This window comes from Girardinichthys multiradiatus, chromosome 22 (assembly GCF_021462225.1).
Source record: "Girardinichthys multiradiatus isolate DD_20200921_A chromosome 22, DD_fGirMul_XY1, whole genome shotgun sequence".
Classification (NCBI taxonomy): Eukaryota; Metazoa; Chordata; class Actinopteri; order Cyprinodontiformes; family Goodeidae; genus Girardinichthys; species Girardinichthys multiradiatus.
In genome coordinates this window covers 21570092-21582323 of record NC_061814.1, presented here as the reverse complement: position 1 = coordinate 21582323, position 12232 = coordinate 21570092, and the positions used below count along the sequence as shown (strand labels likewise).

Genomic DNA, 12232 nt, shown 5'->3' with positions numbered 1-12232 from the left:
CTTATTGAAAGACAAAGATTGCAAAGGACTGAAAAGTTGTCCATAATGCTATTGTGGTTTCTGGTCCTTTTCTGCAGCCTGCAAAAAAAGAGGAACCAGCATCTAACGAACACTCCGGTCCAACTTGTACTGAAACAGGGACGGTTGGAGACGTCCACTGCAGACCGGACAGCTGATAGAGCTGGGAGTGACTTCCTCCTTCTCCACAATAGCGTGGTGGACGACCTCAGAAAAAACAGCATGGTCCGTCTGTACTTTCAAACATCCTTATCATACATCTTCATGTAAAAAAAGGGGAAACAAAAATATTTTTATATTATTTTATATTATATTATTTATAAAAAATGCGGCACTGGAATACAATTTTGTCAGGAAGCGGCAACATTACACATCATTGTCCTAAAGACTGTTAGTGAATTACTCATCTTCTGTATTATCAGATGCTTGGAAAGATGAAGGTAGCCTCCATGGAGGCACGCAGCACGGTCCACAAGTACATAATCCAGCTGGAGTGGGAGCACCGGGTGCTGAACAAGAAGATAGAGGACTCAAATGACAAGAAGAGGGACATCAAAATGTTTCGCCTCACAGAAGAGCAGCAGGATATGAGGGTAATCTAGTTTGTAATCATACCGGATTTTTAATTTCATGGAAACTATGATTTGGTCTTTGATGATTACTGGAATTTCTCTGACATGGTAATTAAAAGTCAGGGTTTTTTTTTTTTTTTAGAAGATTCAGCATCAGGTTTAAATAATAATATAGAAAACAAATCTGTATATGGAGCAAAACGTTGATCCAGTGTGCATGTCTGACCAAATTCCTCCCTGTGATATCCAGGCAGGTATTTAGCTTTTGGCACAGTGAGATGTTTTGCAAGCAGAAAATTGTTACCATCTCCCAGCACAGATGGATTATCTTTTATAGAAAGCTCACACCCTCTTCCAGCAGCCTCACCAAACTTTTTTTCTGTCCTTTCAACATTTAAATCTCTTACCCTATAGGCTTCATCTGGACAAAGGTTTTACTTTACTTCTTCTGATTTCTTTTTATTGTGGTCCTAAAAGTTTAAGAAAGAAAAACATCTTTTCAGCTATGAATTTAAAACAGGACAAAGTTTAATTAAGTTCAGGCCCAACCACTAAAATAAGTTTTCTCTGGAATAGCCGGCTTACCCTTGCTGTGCTATAAAACAATAGATTTCAGTCGTCTTTTCAAACCTGGTTTAGATCTTGAAAGAAAAAACATGAACTCAGTTATCTGTTCTACAGATAACTGAGTTTCTACAGATAACTTTGTGTGTGCCACACAAAGCGTGGCACACAGGTTTCCAGGTTTTAATGCCCATATCCTTTGGCAGAAGGTTCATGTAGCTCTGCTGCTGTTAGCTTCCTGACATTGTTAAAACCATGCAGGAAGAAAGCTGTGAAAATAAATAAATCCATTCTTCAGATTAAAAATATTTCCTGATGAAGGGTTTGGCAGATTTTTCACCAAAAGCAACCTTTTGTAGTTCATTTACACAACTTAACCTTCCCCTATTTTCAGCATCGCAGCAAGAAGGACCAGAACGCTTGCATGTTGGAGAAAATTTCCACGTTGGAGATAAATATTGCATTCATGAAAAAGGTAACAAGATATTGATCGTTTTAATGTAATGTCAAATGACAGCAACATCTTATGTTCTTCTTAAATAATGCACGTCATTCCTGATTTCAGAGCCATGAGAGGAGCATTCAGCAGCGCATGAAAAAGTGTGAACAGATTAATAAAAAGATAAAAACAGAACAGATCAGTGCTGCTTTAGAGCTGGAGCTTTCTCACTTGCGGGTGTCTGTGGCAGAGATGAGACACATCTATGAAGCTTCAGGTAATTAAAAAACAGATTTGCAGGTCCATCCCAATCATTTAGCACAATCATTTATTCCAGGAATTCGATTGAAAAGGTCAAACTGACTATATGGATTCTTTAGACAGAGGGTGATATATTTCAAGTCTTTATTTCTGTTAAGTTTGATGATTATGGCTCAGAGCTAACGCATACCCAAATTTCAGTTTCTTAGAATAATTTGAATATTATGTGAAATTTTTATACATAAATGTCAGCCTACGGAAAAGTATGACCACGTACTGCACAGCATTTGCACTCAATAATCGGTTGGGGCTCCTTTTACAAGTATTACTGCATTAATGCAGTGTGGCGTGGAGCCTGCAGCTCTGCTGATGTATTAAGGAAGCTCAGATTGTTTTAGTAGCAGCTTACAGTTCATCTGCATTGTCAGGTTTGGTGTCTCTCATCCTCCTTCTGATAATACTCTGCAGATTCTCTGGGATTTAGGTCAGGTGGGTTCGTTGGCCTATCAAGCATTGTGATGCCATGGAATCGGATACTTCTGGCAGTGTGGGCAGGTGCCAAGTCCTGCTGGAAAATTAAACTCGGATTCTGTGTCTCTTCACTCTTTCTCCAGACTCTGGGATCTTGATTTCCAAATTAAGCTCAAAATGTAATTTGTTTTTTACAACTCCCTGTAAGAAGGTTCTGACCACTCTGATTCAGGATTGGCGCCAGCACAAGAGATGTGGCAGTTGGGGCTCATGTACCAGACACTTGTGTATGTGATGGCTCTTCAAGCACTGAATCTTGCCACAGTCCACACCTTGTGAATCTTTATGAATTGCTTGAATGGTCTCTGCTTTACAATCTTCTCAGTTTTTTCATCCACTGAACTTTTCCTTCACAGACTTGGATACAGCACTCAACTCACACAAAAGCAAGCGTCTTTAGCAATGACCTTTTGTGGTTTGCCCTACTTGTGATAGGTGTCAATAACTGTCTGCTTGACAGCTGTCAGGTCAGCAGTCTTACCCATGATAGTGTAGTTTCCTACATGACCATACCATGACATTTCTGTATTAAAATATGTTTTTATTGGTCTTATGCAACATTGGAATTAGTGAAATCAATACATTTTTCTAACTTAGAGAGATGCACCTGTAAATATTTACTCTGCAAAAGGGAGGTCCTTCCTATTTTAGCTTTAACAAGGCTGTGTTGGTGTTTTAGCTGCAGAAGAAAATGAGGCAGCAGAAAGAGAAGACCGCTACCAAGAGGTCATTCAGAAGTGTAACCTGGAGGACCTTGCCAGGGCTCAGTCGGAGTACCTGGACGTCCTCTGTAAAGAAGTTGAGCGTCTGGAAAGGAAAAATTTCCCCTCATTTGATCAGCTGAAACATAACTCATGAACAACAATTTTATTTATACATTTCTTTGCTAATTAACAAAACATCTACATCTGCTGTGACCAGGAACAAGAATTAAAAATAAATAGAATTATTTGTGTTAACTCCTTTGTGGTGTCTTTGTTGAACTTAAGATACTTCTTCTGGTATTATGTAGTGAAGTCCCCCTCTGCACGGTCAAAGCACAGAATACGGTCATCCAGGCCAAAGAGGTCAATGAGCTCGGACAGGTCAGCCTTTCTTCCCTCTACGGGGAACTCTGACTGGAGCTCATACAGAGCGGCCTGAGCACAACTCCGCCACTTGTCAATTAAGGTTTGGAGCTGTGTCAAATCGTTCTGAGGAAAAAGACACACATATAAAATTGCCATTTTCAATTCAAGTAATCACAAATAAACCCGGTTTAGAAAGATGTTTGATTATTTAACCGATACCTTGCTTCGGTACATTTTAACCAACTTGAGCCGACGCAGAGTCTCCGTTTTCTCTTTCACCTCCTTCCTCAGCTGCAGTGCTAAATCTTCTAAGTTGATTTGTGCTGGTTGGGGAGCAGGTCCAGATAATTTCTCACCATCCAGCTTCACTTCAGTCCTGTTTGCATCCACACTGTGGATGACAGTCTCCTGGCAGTCTGCTGAAACCTGATTGCCATCCTCCTCTTCACTGTCAACACAAAGGCGCTTGGCTACAGAGAGGGGTGAGATGAAGGAGCGCCGTGTTCTCTTCAGCCTCTCCCTTAGTGAGGCACTCAGCCCAGAACGATGCTGAGGAGTGGGAAACACATCACACTACACAGGTAAATGATAATGAACGTGTGAGCATGTCAAAATTTCCCACTGTTCCAGATTTAATTTTCCATATATTTTAGTTCCTTTTAGCCCATTTTGGATAGATGGATGACTGATAAAAGAACAGATGGATCATAGAAGGATGGATAGTTAATGGACAACTGGATGGATGATGGATAACAGTTTGAATCAGGGATGGATTGTCAGATAAAAGACTAAATGGACAGAAAGACAAACGGATGGATACAACAGACTGGGAAAACAAATACTTTCCAAACTGCATTCTCTCTTTCCATACTGACCTGCAGACCTGGAAAAAAAAAAACACCTAAAATGAATTCTTTACTTTTTCAGAGGCTGAAACCCTCTTTGTAGATCGCAGGTTACGCTATTGGCTGAATTTTAAGTAAAAGTGACACTCACCTTTTCTTTTTTAAACTCGGAAGGGCTTGACTCGGCTGAATAAGGTGATGAATACGCACACGGTAATTTGGCTGCTTTGGGTGTGATCTCCATTGGTCAAACTCCGTTTGACTCATGTAAACTTTAGTTCCGATTTGGTTCTGGTCAGTTGCGTCTGTGTCTGCAACATTCAGGTCGCTAGTCAAAACGTTGGTCAGAAATCTTAATAAAAACTCCAGAATAACGTTTTCAACATAACACGCACTGAAGACGAAATAGCAATTTTCTGTTTTCCGTATTTTTGCGGCGCACTGCCTCTAACGTAAGCGATTGGACACAATTTGATTACGTTCAGCCGAACAGCGTCTTGGGAGATGTAGTTTATTCTACGAAACTTAGAAGTACATTGAACAATCCATGTTTTCGCGGGTTTTCTTCAAGCATTGTTGTATTTACATGTCCTAATCCTTTCTTAGTTGTACAGCGTGAAGTAATATCTGGATAACGGCGTTTGTGTTATTTGTGATAGTCTAGAAAGCAAAATAGCCTAAATGAGAAATAACCAAATATGAGATTCAGGGATTTTTAGCAAGTAAACATAAGATTCAGACAAATTTTAGAACAAATAGCTTTACAGACTCTTTTTAGCACTGTCAGATGCAATGCCATAATATTTAGGTCCATCCAAACTGTTATGGATGTATGATTCTGTGGCCTTTTCTAATCATCTCTTTGCTGCCTTAATTAAATACATCTGCCCTTGTTGCTTATCTGCTGCACCGCTCACTGCTACAGCTTACACAACATAAGTGTTGATATCACATAAAATGCAACACATAGTCAAAGATAAACTTATACAAGAGGAGGGTTTAGGAGGGTTAAGAACAAGCAAAGATAAAAGCAGGACTCACGCTCCATTCTTTGCTCCTCTCCGTTCATCCCTAAGATGGGCTGAGGGGGGCCCGGTACCAAAGGTGAATGTCACTCTGTATCTGTTCAATTGTTACTCCGTACACTGATCATTTTGGCACTAAATCTTGATTTTATACTCAACCATTTCTCCTTATTTCACAAGGTAAATACTTTGCTGGTTTTACTGGTTGGGTCTCGGAACTGGAGAGAAACGGACCCGGTGGTGCACAGGGAGGAAAGAGAGTAAAAACTCCCATTTTACAACAAAACCTTTTATGGCTCTTTGACCACTACAATTTTACATTAAATATTTGACATTTCTCATGCAGACAGACAGTAAAGTGAGAACAACAATATGAATATTTGGTTTCACTATTCAATAAATTCATACAATTTAAAAAAAAGTGTTGACCTGTGTAAAACATGTAGGGGAAAAATAACCTGGGTGTGTCATGATTTATTAACTGCTCTATCATTTTAAAAACATATGCAAGGTTAACAAAAGATGTATTTAAATTTCCCTTAGCAAAAACGTGACTCTGATCTTTTAGCAAAATAAAGGACAAATTTTAATCAACCTTATCTTAACCTGGAATTTTAGCCTCTACAAATGTACCCATGATATAGATATTTACATTGGCTTTATATTGCTATGTATAAACTAAGCTTTTGTTATGAATTTTTCCTATATAAATAAGTTGAATCAGTTTGAAAGTTGAAAAGTTCATAAACAATGTACATAAACACCTTAACCAGATTTGTGGGACTGTGTATAAAAAATAACTGTTACTAATAAAAGCTTTCATACAAAAAAAATAAATGTGGTTCCTTCATTGCAGCTCAATTAAAATCAGTATATAGTTACAGAATGTCACAGCCGATTACAGTTTTGTTTAAATATGAGGACAGTGTTAAACAGACTTGCTCTTGAGGGATAAACAGAGAAGCTATGGCAGTTAAGCCAAGCTTTGAGGAAAAATGATTTATCTGGTCTTGTGGACATATCTGGTACATGTTGACCTTGTTGCTAGGGCTGAGTCACTTTGTGATTCACCTCTTCTCATTTGCTGATTCACGTCCTTTAAGAGACCTATTTATAAACCCCTAAAAGTAATTCAGAGGTCTCATCACACTTGCATGAGGAACTCACTTTTTTGTGTGCCTCTGTTGCCAGGAGGAGTGTGAAAAACTTAAATAAGAGGCTGCCTGGACATGATTTTCAGTACTTCGAAATGTGATATTACACACCCTAAGGAAATGGGGATTTTTTTTTTTTTTTCGTTTTATATGGATGAATCTTGCAAGGCTGAGGGCTGGAAATAATTACTATGTGTTAGTCAAGAGTGTGGTGCTGTGCTCTTTTTTTATCGTTAAGAGTTGGGATAAAATACTTTGCATACTGGTATGAGTTTATAAAATCTAGAGCCTATGTGAGACACTGTGTGAGCCAAATCTTTCAAGAAGCACACAATTGGCAACTTATAACTACATATTTATGCTATGTTTGCGCAAGCTATTAACTCATGTTAATGTTTATATGGCTTAGTGTATGGAAACTACCTTTAAGTTGAACAAAATGTTAGGGAGAAAAAAAGATCCAGTTTTTATGCTTCACTTTTTGTCCTGCTCTGTTTTTGTTTGGCTGAGAATCTGTTTTGTGTTTTTGGTTACTTTGATTTCCAGTCAATGTGCTCCATTATCTGCTTAAGATCTCCCAGTAATTTGATGTGACTCATCTGTTAACATGTTCTTATGCTCCAGGTGTAGATGAGCAGAGATGAAAAGGTGTAAACTGGAGACTGGCACCAGATACAGCAACAACATTACCTGACGAGCCGCCAGCAGCAGCTATACGTGGTGATGTTTTCAGTGGTGCACCTTTAGAAAAATGCAGATGCAGTGAGCCGGTTAAGTTTTAGTTTGTTTGCAATCTGTTGTAACTGATATTGTTTTTCACAGCAGATATGTTGACTCGCCAGTGATGAAAAAAGCACAGGTGTCATTAATGTAATAACTGAAAGTTCTTGTCAGTGGGGAGCTCCTCCCCTCATAGCTCTACACGTCATGTTTCCCTTTTCTCTTGATAGATAGGAAAGGTCTGCTGTGGAAACAAGCTTTAAATTTGGACCAAAGGTGGTTTTGAAATAGTTGTTTGACATGATTATTGTTCCAGCTAGGTGCTAGCTCTCTTTTTTAAAGAAGCCCCAGAATTACTCAGATTTCCATGGTTATAGAATAATGTAATCACATTGAGCAGTAGATTCAAACTTCCACTTCTTTTACAATAGTTTTTTTTTTTAAGTCTACATGAATAAAGCACAAGCATTTTTTTCTGCTCAAACTCTTGAGATAAGTGTTGTCAGTTATAGGAAGCCTGCAAAAGTGCATTATTATTGTTTTTTAACATTTAACTAATCTATTGGTTATTTTCACAGCTAACCTCATGGAATCTGTTAAATGTCATCAAACAGGCTTGCAAAACAAACCGAAGGCATTGCACTGTTTGCATCACTTAAAGATCACCTGAAGGCATTATATCATGATGATTATAAAGAACCTCTTTTCCGTCACACTGGACATCAGTGCATAACACAATGTCCACTCAGGACAAAAGTCATTACAAAGTCTCTAGCTCTAATTTGAGCTCATGAAGTGAAGATGTATATGTGGCAGTTTACATATTGATGAAGAGGAAGTCAGGAGAACTGTTGTCTGAGAGCAGTAGCTTAAAGATCTACCAAACCGGCACCCTAAAGAAGATTTTTAAAGCACTCTGATTTGAACCTAATTTGCCTATGGTTCCGGGCAGCGCTTCATTTCCACTTCGATTCTGAACAGTTTTGTAACTGTGATATGTGAGCGATACATTACCTGATAAACTTTCTGCTCACAAACAACAGCTGTGGTTGCCTTGGTGGTCTGGCTGTTTAGTCTCTGCTCGAGCTATCTGCTCTAGCCGTGGCATGGACTGTGTTTTCTCCTCTTTTCTCAGGTTTGGATTGTTTCTTCACTTAAACTCAGTTTTTCTGTTTTTGTTTTTTTATAATCCTAAAGCAAAAAGTGTTTCAATCAGCGAAACAGTTTTTGGTGGATGAGGAGAGAGCCCTCCTATTCACCTGTTTTGTTTCCTCGAGCTTATCCACACAACCTTCATGGGTTCTTGCTAATGTGATAATTCCCAATGGTATTTTATTACATAGAAAACAATAAATTTTCTACGTACAACAATAGTATCAGATGTTCAGGATCCAGATGGCAAGTCCTTATCAATATAAGGTTTTAAGAGGCATGACTACAATATAATGAAAAAATGCTAAACATGATTTACTTCTGTTTCATAGTTTTAATATTTATAGGTTTTATGACTCTAAATTATAGTAATTAGCTCTTTAAAGATGTTTAAATATATTAGATAGACATGAACACCAAAGGCTGTCCCCTGTCTTAGCAACTGTAGGTGAAATAACTGCAGCTTAAAAAGGAGAACGTGCTGGCAATTTATCTGAGCCAGGTATCCAATGCCCTACTGGAATGTTTTCATTACAGTAGAGAGGTTTAAAGTTCAGTTCAGAGCAAAGTATGATATCCTAGATAACCTGGACCAAATCATTATCTGTTTAGATATTTGGAAAGGTCCAAAATCTCTCTTATCATAAAGGATCAGGATCTTTTTGTTTTTTTTTGTCAACTAAAAAGGGCATGCCTTGAATAATTGCAGCACAGATTTCTTTATAGACAAAAAATGAATATTAGTATAAACATAAATATAAATCAGTATTGGTGTCCAGTCCATATTAAAAATAGAAGATTTTTTGTACCATTTGGGTAACATTGAATAAAGTCACAAAACAGTGGATTTTGAAGTCTTTGTTCAATTTCTGGAAACTGCTGCCTTCATGCTCTATAAAAATACTGAAGCCACATGCTGAGAAGTTCTTGAACACAAAAAGGAGACTATCTGAAAAAACTGTCACTGCCCAGTCGGCTCTGCTTCTTTTTTTATTTTTTTTATTTGTTACTTTCTGCTCAGGATCGTGCATTGTCCAAACTCACACGTTGATGTGAGCGGAACAGTTTCTCTCCATGGGGCCATTTGTTTTCAATCTTTTCAGCAGATTAGAGTCTTACTGGCTCTGAGTCATGCTTGGTGGGTGGATGTCTTCGCTGGGTGTGGTGGCTGAAAGGAACCTGCAGACGCTTGTGGCTGCCACTGGAGGAATAAAGCATCTAATTTGGTTCCAAATGGCATAAATGTCAATTAGCAGATTGGGAATTTGAATTCTGATTTTAGAGTTAAAAACAGCTCTTGTATCCTCTCATTTGGGAGTGCACATGCGGTGAGAAACAGTTCACACTGCGGCTTCTGCAGAATATTATAATTGTCACATGAAAAGTATCAGACCTTCTATCAGAACTGTAAACAGGAAGTCAGTTCATGCGAAAGCTGCAAAACAAATAGCTGTTAGTTAAAGTGACAGTACCTTGGAAAAGTATTCTCATCTCTTGAACTTACCTACATTTTGTCACAATACAATCACAAGTGTCCATGTGTTTTATTAGAATTGTATGTGAGAGAAAACCACATGGAAGCAAATGATTGTGAAGTGGAAGGAAACTGAATTTTTAGCAAAGACGAATCTAGAAAGTGTGGCATGCATTTGTGTTCAGCCTCCTTTACTCAGACACCACACAAGAAATGCAAGTGCAAGCGATTGCCTTTAGAAGTCAACTGATAAAAGAAGGTAATGTTACTAATCCTCTAAAGACAGATGATTATTTAAAATCAATTTTTCTTAAATATTCTTTTTTTAAACTCAGCTATTATACAAGAGATTCACTGAAAACAACATCTGAAACCCCAGAGTCTCAGCTATCTTGTCAACTTTCTCACAAGATCCTATGTCATGAGCCAATTATTCAGTTCCCTTTTATCTCTTTCCTACTAAAATTAGATGTAAGCAGAACGAGGTATAATTTTAAAAAAACATAAGAAAACAGTATGAAGAAAACACATTTTTTGGCCATTCTTCTACATCTATCCCCAAAATGTTAGTAAACGTACCACAAAAAGAAAGGAAATGTATGTTTGTCAATTTTCCTTTATATAAAGAATCCTTCTTGGAAGTAAATCCCATTGTTGGAGAGGTTGTTTATTTCCCTTTAAATGGCGCCACATTTGTAAGGAAAATGCATTTGTGGGTTGAGCAGCAGAGTTAAGTATCGGGTTGGGCCCATGAAAACTTGCCAGATCCTCTCTGCCAGTACCAAACAGCTTCTGCTATGGACTCTGGAGCACATAGGTATTGTGATAAATAAAAGTGCTTCAGAAAAGCAACTGCATTAGGTAAACCTCTTAAAAGTCTTCTAACCTACAGCTGTTCTGTGAAGACATCAAATGTTTGCTAGAAAACCTTTGAAAACAAACAAGAAACACAGCAGTAAGGTCGGAGATAACATGAAGTGGTTTAAAACGGGGTTGGACTATAAAACAGTATCCAAAGCTTTGAACATTTCAGTGAAACATGGTAGTGGTAGCATCATGCTGTTGGCTGTTTTTCTTCAGCAGATCAAGGGAAGCTGATCAGAGCCTTTCATCCTGGAGGAAAACTTGTTGGAGGTTCACATTCCAACAGGAAGAACTCCCCTGGTCTTTAACCAGAGCTACAAAGGAAACGGTTTAGATTTTTCATGTGTTAGAATGGCCCAGTCAAAGTGCAGACCTAAGTACAATAAATAATATGTGGCAAGACTTGAAAAATGTTGTTCACCGACACTTTAATCTGACTGAGCTTGAACTTTTTTGCAAAGCAGAATGTCAAAAATTGTCTGTAAATCTTCACATGCAGTAAAAGGTGGTTCCTCAAAGTTTTCAGATGAAAGACAATTAAAACTATGCAATATAACCAATCCACTTCATAAATGTACTCTATAACTAAAACCCAGTGAAGTTAATGATTGTGAACTCGGATTTGGGTGCTGATCTTTACTCTCCAGCTGTGTGTGCATGTTGGGAATATAGCTATACATACTGTCTGAAGCTGAAGCTGATAGCTTATGGAACAAAAGTTCAGTTTCTTCTTCCAACATGGGGACCAGATGTGCTCCAACTGCACCGGGGTGGATTTACTGCCCACTGCAGATCAGCACAACCTGAAACACTCCCCTCCCTGTTTTTTCAGGAAAAAGGAGAAGAAAATCTAAAATCAAACTTTTTTTTTTTTTTACCACCTCCGCCCAAACCTTTGCCAGATTGAAAACTGGAGACCACAGCAGCGAGGCAGTAGCGAGAAGAGGAGGAGGGGTTTATCCTCTTTCTTTTCACTCAGTCCACAATCTGTGTCTGCAGGGGCTAATATGACAACTTAATTGGCTCTCTGTCCCCCCTAAGGCGCAGTTTTCTGTTTAATATTTAGCTTTTCGTGCCGTCTGCCACACCTGCCTGCCAAGCTGCAGCTCTGATGGGCGCGGCCGGGACCGGAGCCCAAATCCCTGTTTTGACTCGTCTGGGAAAATTGAGCGAAAAGTCACAAAAGAAGCGAGGAGTTTGGGGAACATCTCCGCACGCCCTGCGCGTCTGCTCCACACTGACGCATTGTGGTTCCACAGGATAAGTCGCTGCGTCCTGAAAGGAATCTGACTGCTATAAGGAGATTGCTTGAAGGTATGGATTTTTTCCATTGCAACTGGAAGCTTTTCTTTTTCTTTATTTTAGACTTTTTTTTTTCTTTTGTCTGAGATGTATAGGTATTTTTCTTTTACCTGGCCTTGCTTGCATCTGTGCGTGAACGACGGCGCTCTGGGAGTTTGGTGACGGGTTGACATGGTAGTTTTAGAGGATGGGAGAACTTTAACTTTTCTTTAACTTTCCTCCTGAGAAGCACTTCTCGGCT

At 38.7% G+C, this 12232-nt stretch overlaps 3 protein-coding genes across 5 annotated transcripts in view; 2 read left to right on the top strand and 1 right to left on the bottom strand.

Annotated features, from left to right (window-relative positions):
* cfap43 (cilia and flagella associated protein 43) overlaps positions 1–3344 on the top strand; it is a 20745-nt gene extending 17401 nt beyond the window's left edge. Inside the window, exons 34-38 of the mRNA XM_047351319.1 lie at positions 78–243; positions 441–611; positions 1549–1629; positions 1720–1870; positions 3065–3344. Of these exons, the coding sequence (XP_047207275.1) occupies positions 78–243; positions 441–611; positions 1549–1629; positions 1720–1870; positions 3065–3243 (748 nt within the window). The 3' untranslated portion in view covers positions 3244–3344. The remainder of the gene's footprint in view (positions 1–77; positions 244–440; positions 612–1548; positions 1630–1719; positions 1871–3064) is intronic.
* Positions 3238–12232, bottom strand: sfr1 (SWI5-dependent homologous recombination repair protein 1). 2 transcript variants are annotated; one of them, XM_047351326.1, is made up of 3 exons: positions 12102–12232; positions 3675–4004; positions 3238–3578 (listed from the first exon to the last, which is right to left on the bottom strand). In XM_047351326.1, the coding sequence occupies exons 1-3, from the start codon at positions 12162–12164 to the stop codon at positions 3390–3392; spliced, it is 582 nt and encodes a 193-aa protein (XP_047207282.1). In that variant the 5' UTR covers positions 12165–12232; the 3' UTR covers positions 3238–3389. The 2 variants fall into 2 exon arrangements, with proteins under 2 accessions (XP_047207282.1, XP_047207281.1); XM_047351325.1 differs by lacking the exon at positions 12102–12232 and adding an exon at positions 4452–4761.
* The window catches only part of LOC124858968 (collagen alpha-1(XVII) chain-like), a 44715-nt gene continuing 44306 nt past the window's right edge, over positions 11824–12232 (top strand). For both annotated transcript variants that reach the window (XM_047351318.1, XM_047351316.1), the window contains exon 1: positions 11824–12003. The gene's annotated coding sequence lies outside the window, so the exon portion shown is untranslated. The remainder of the gene's footprint in view (positions 12004–12232) is intronic.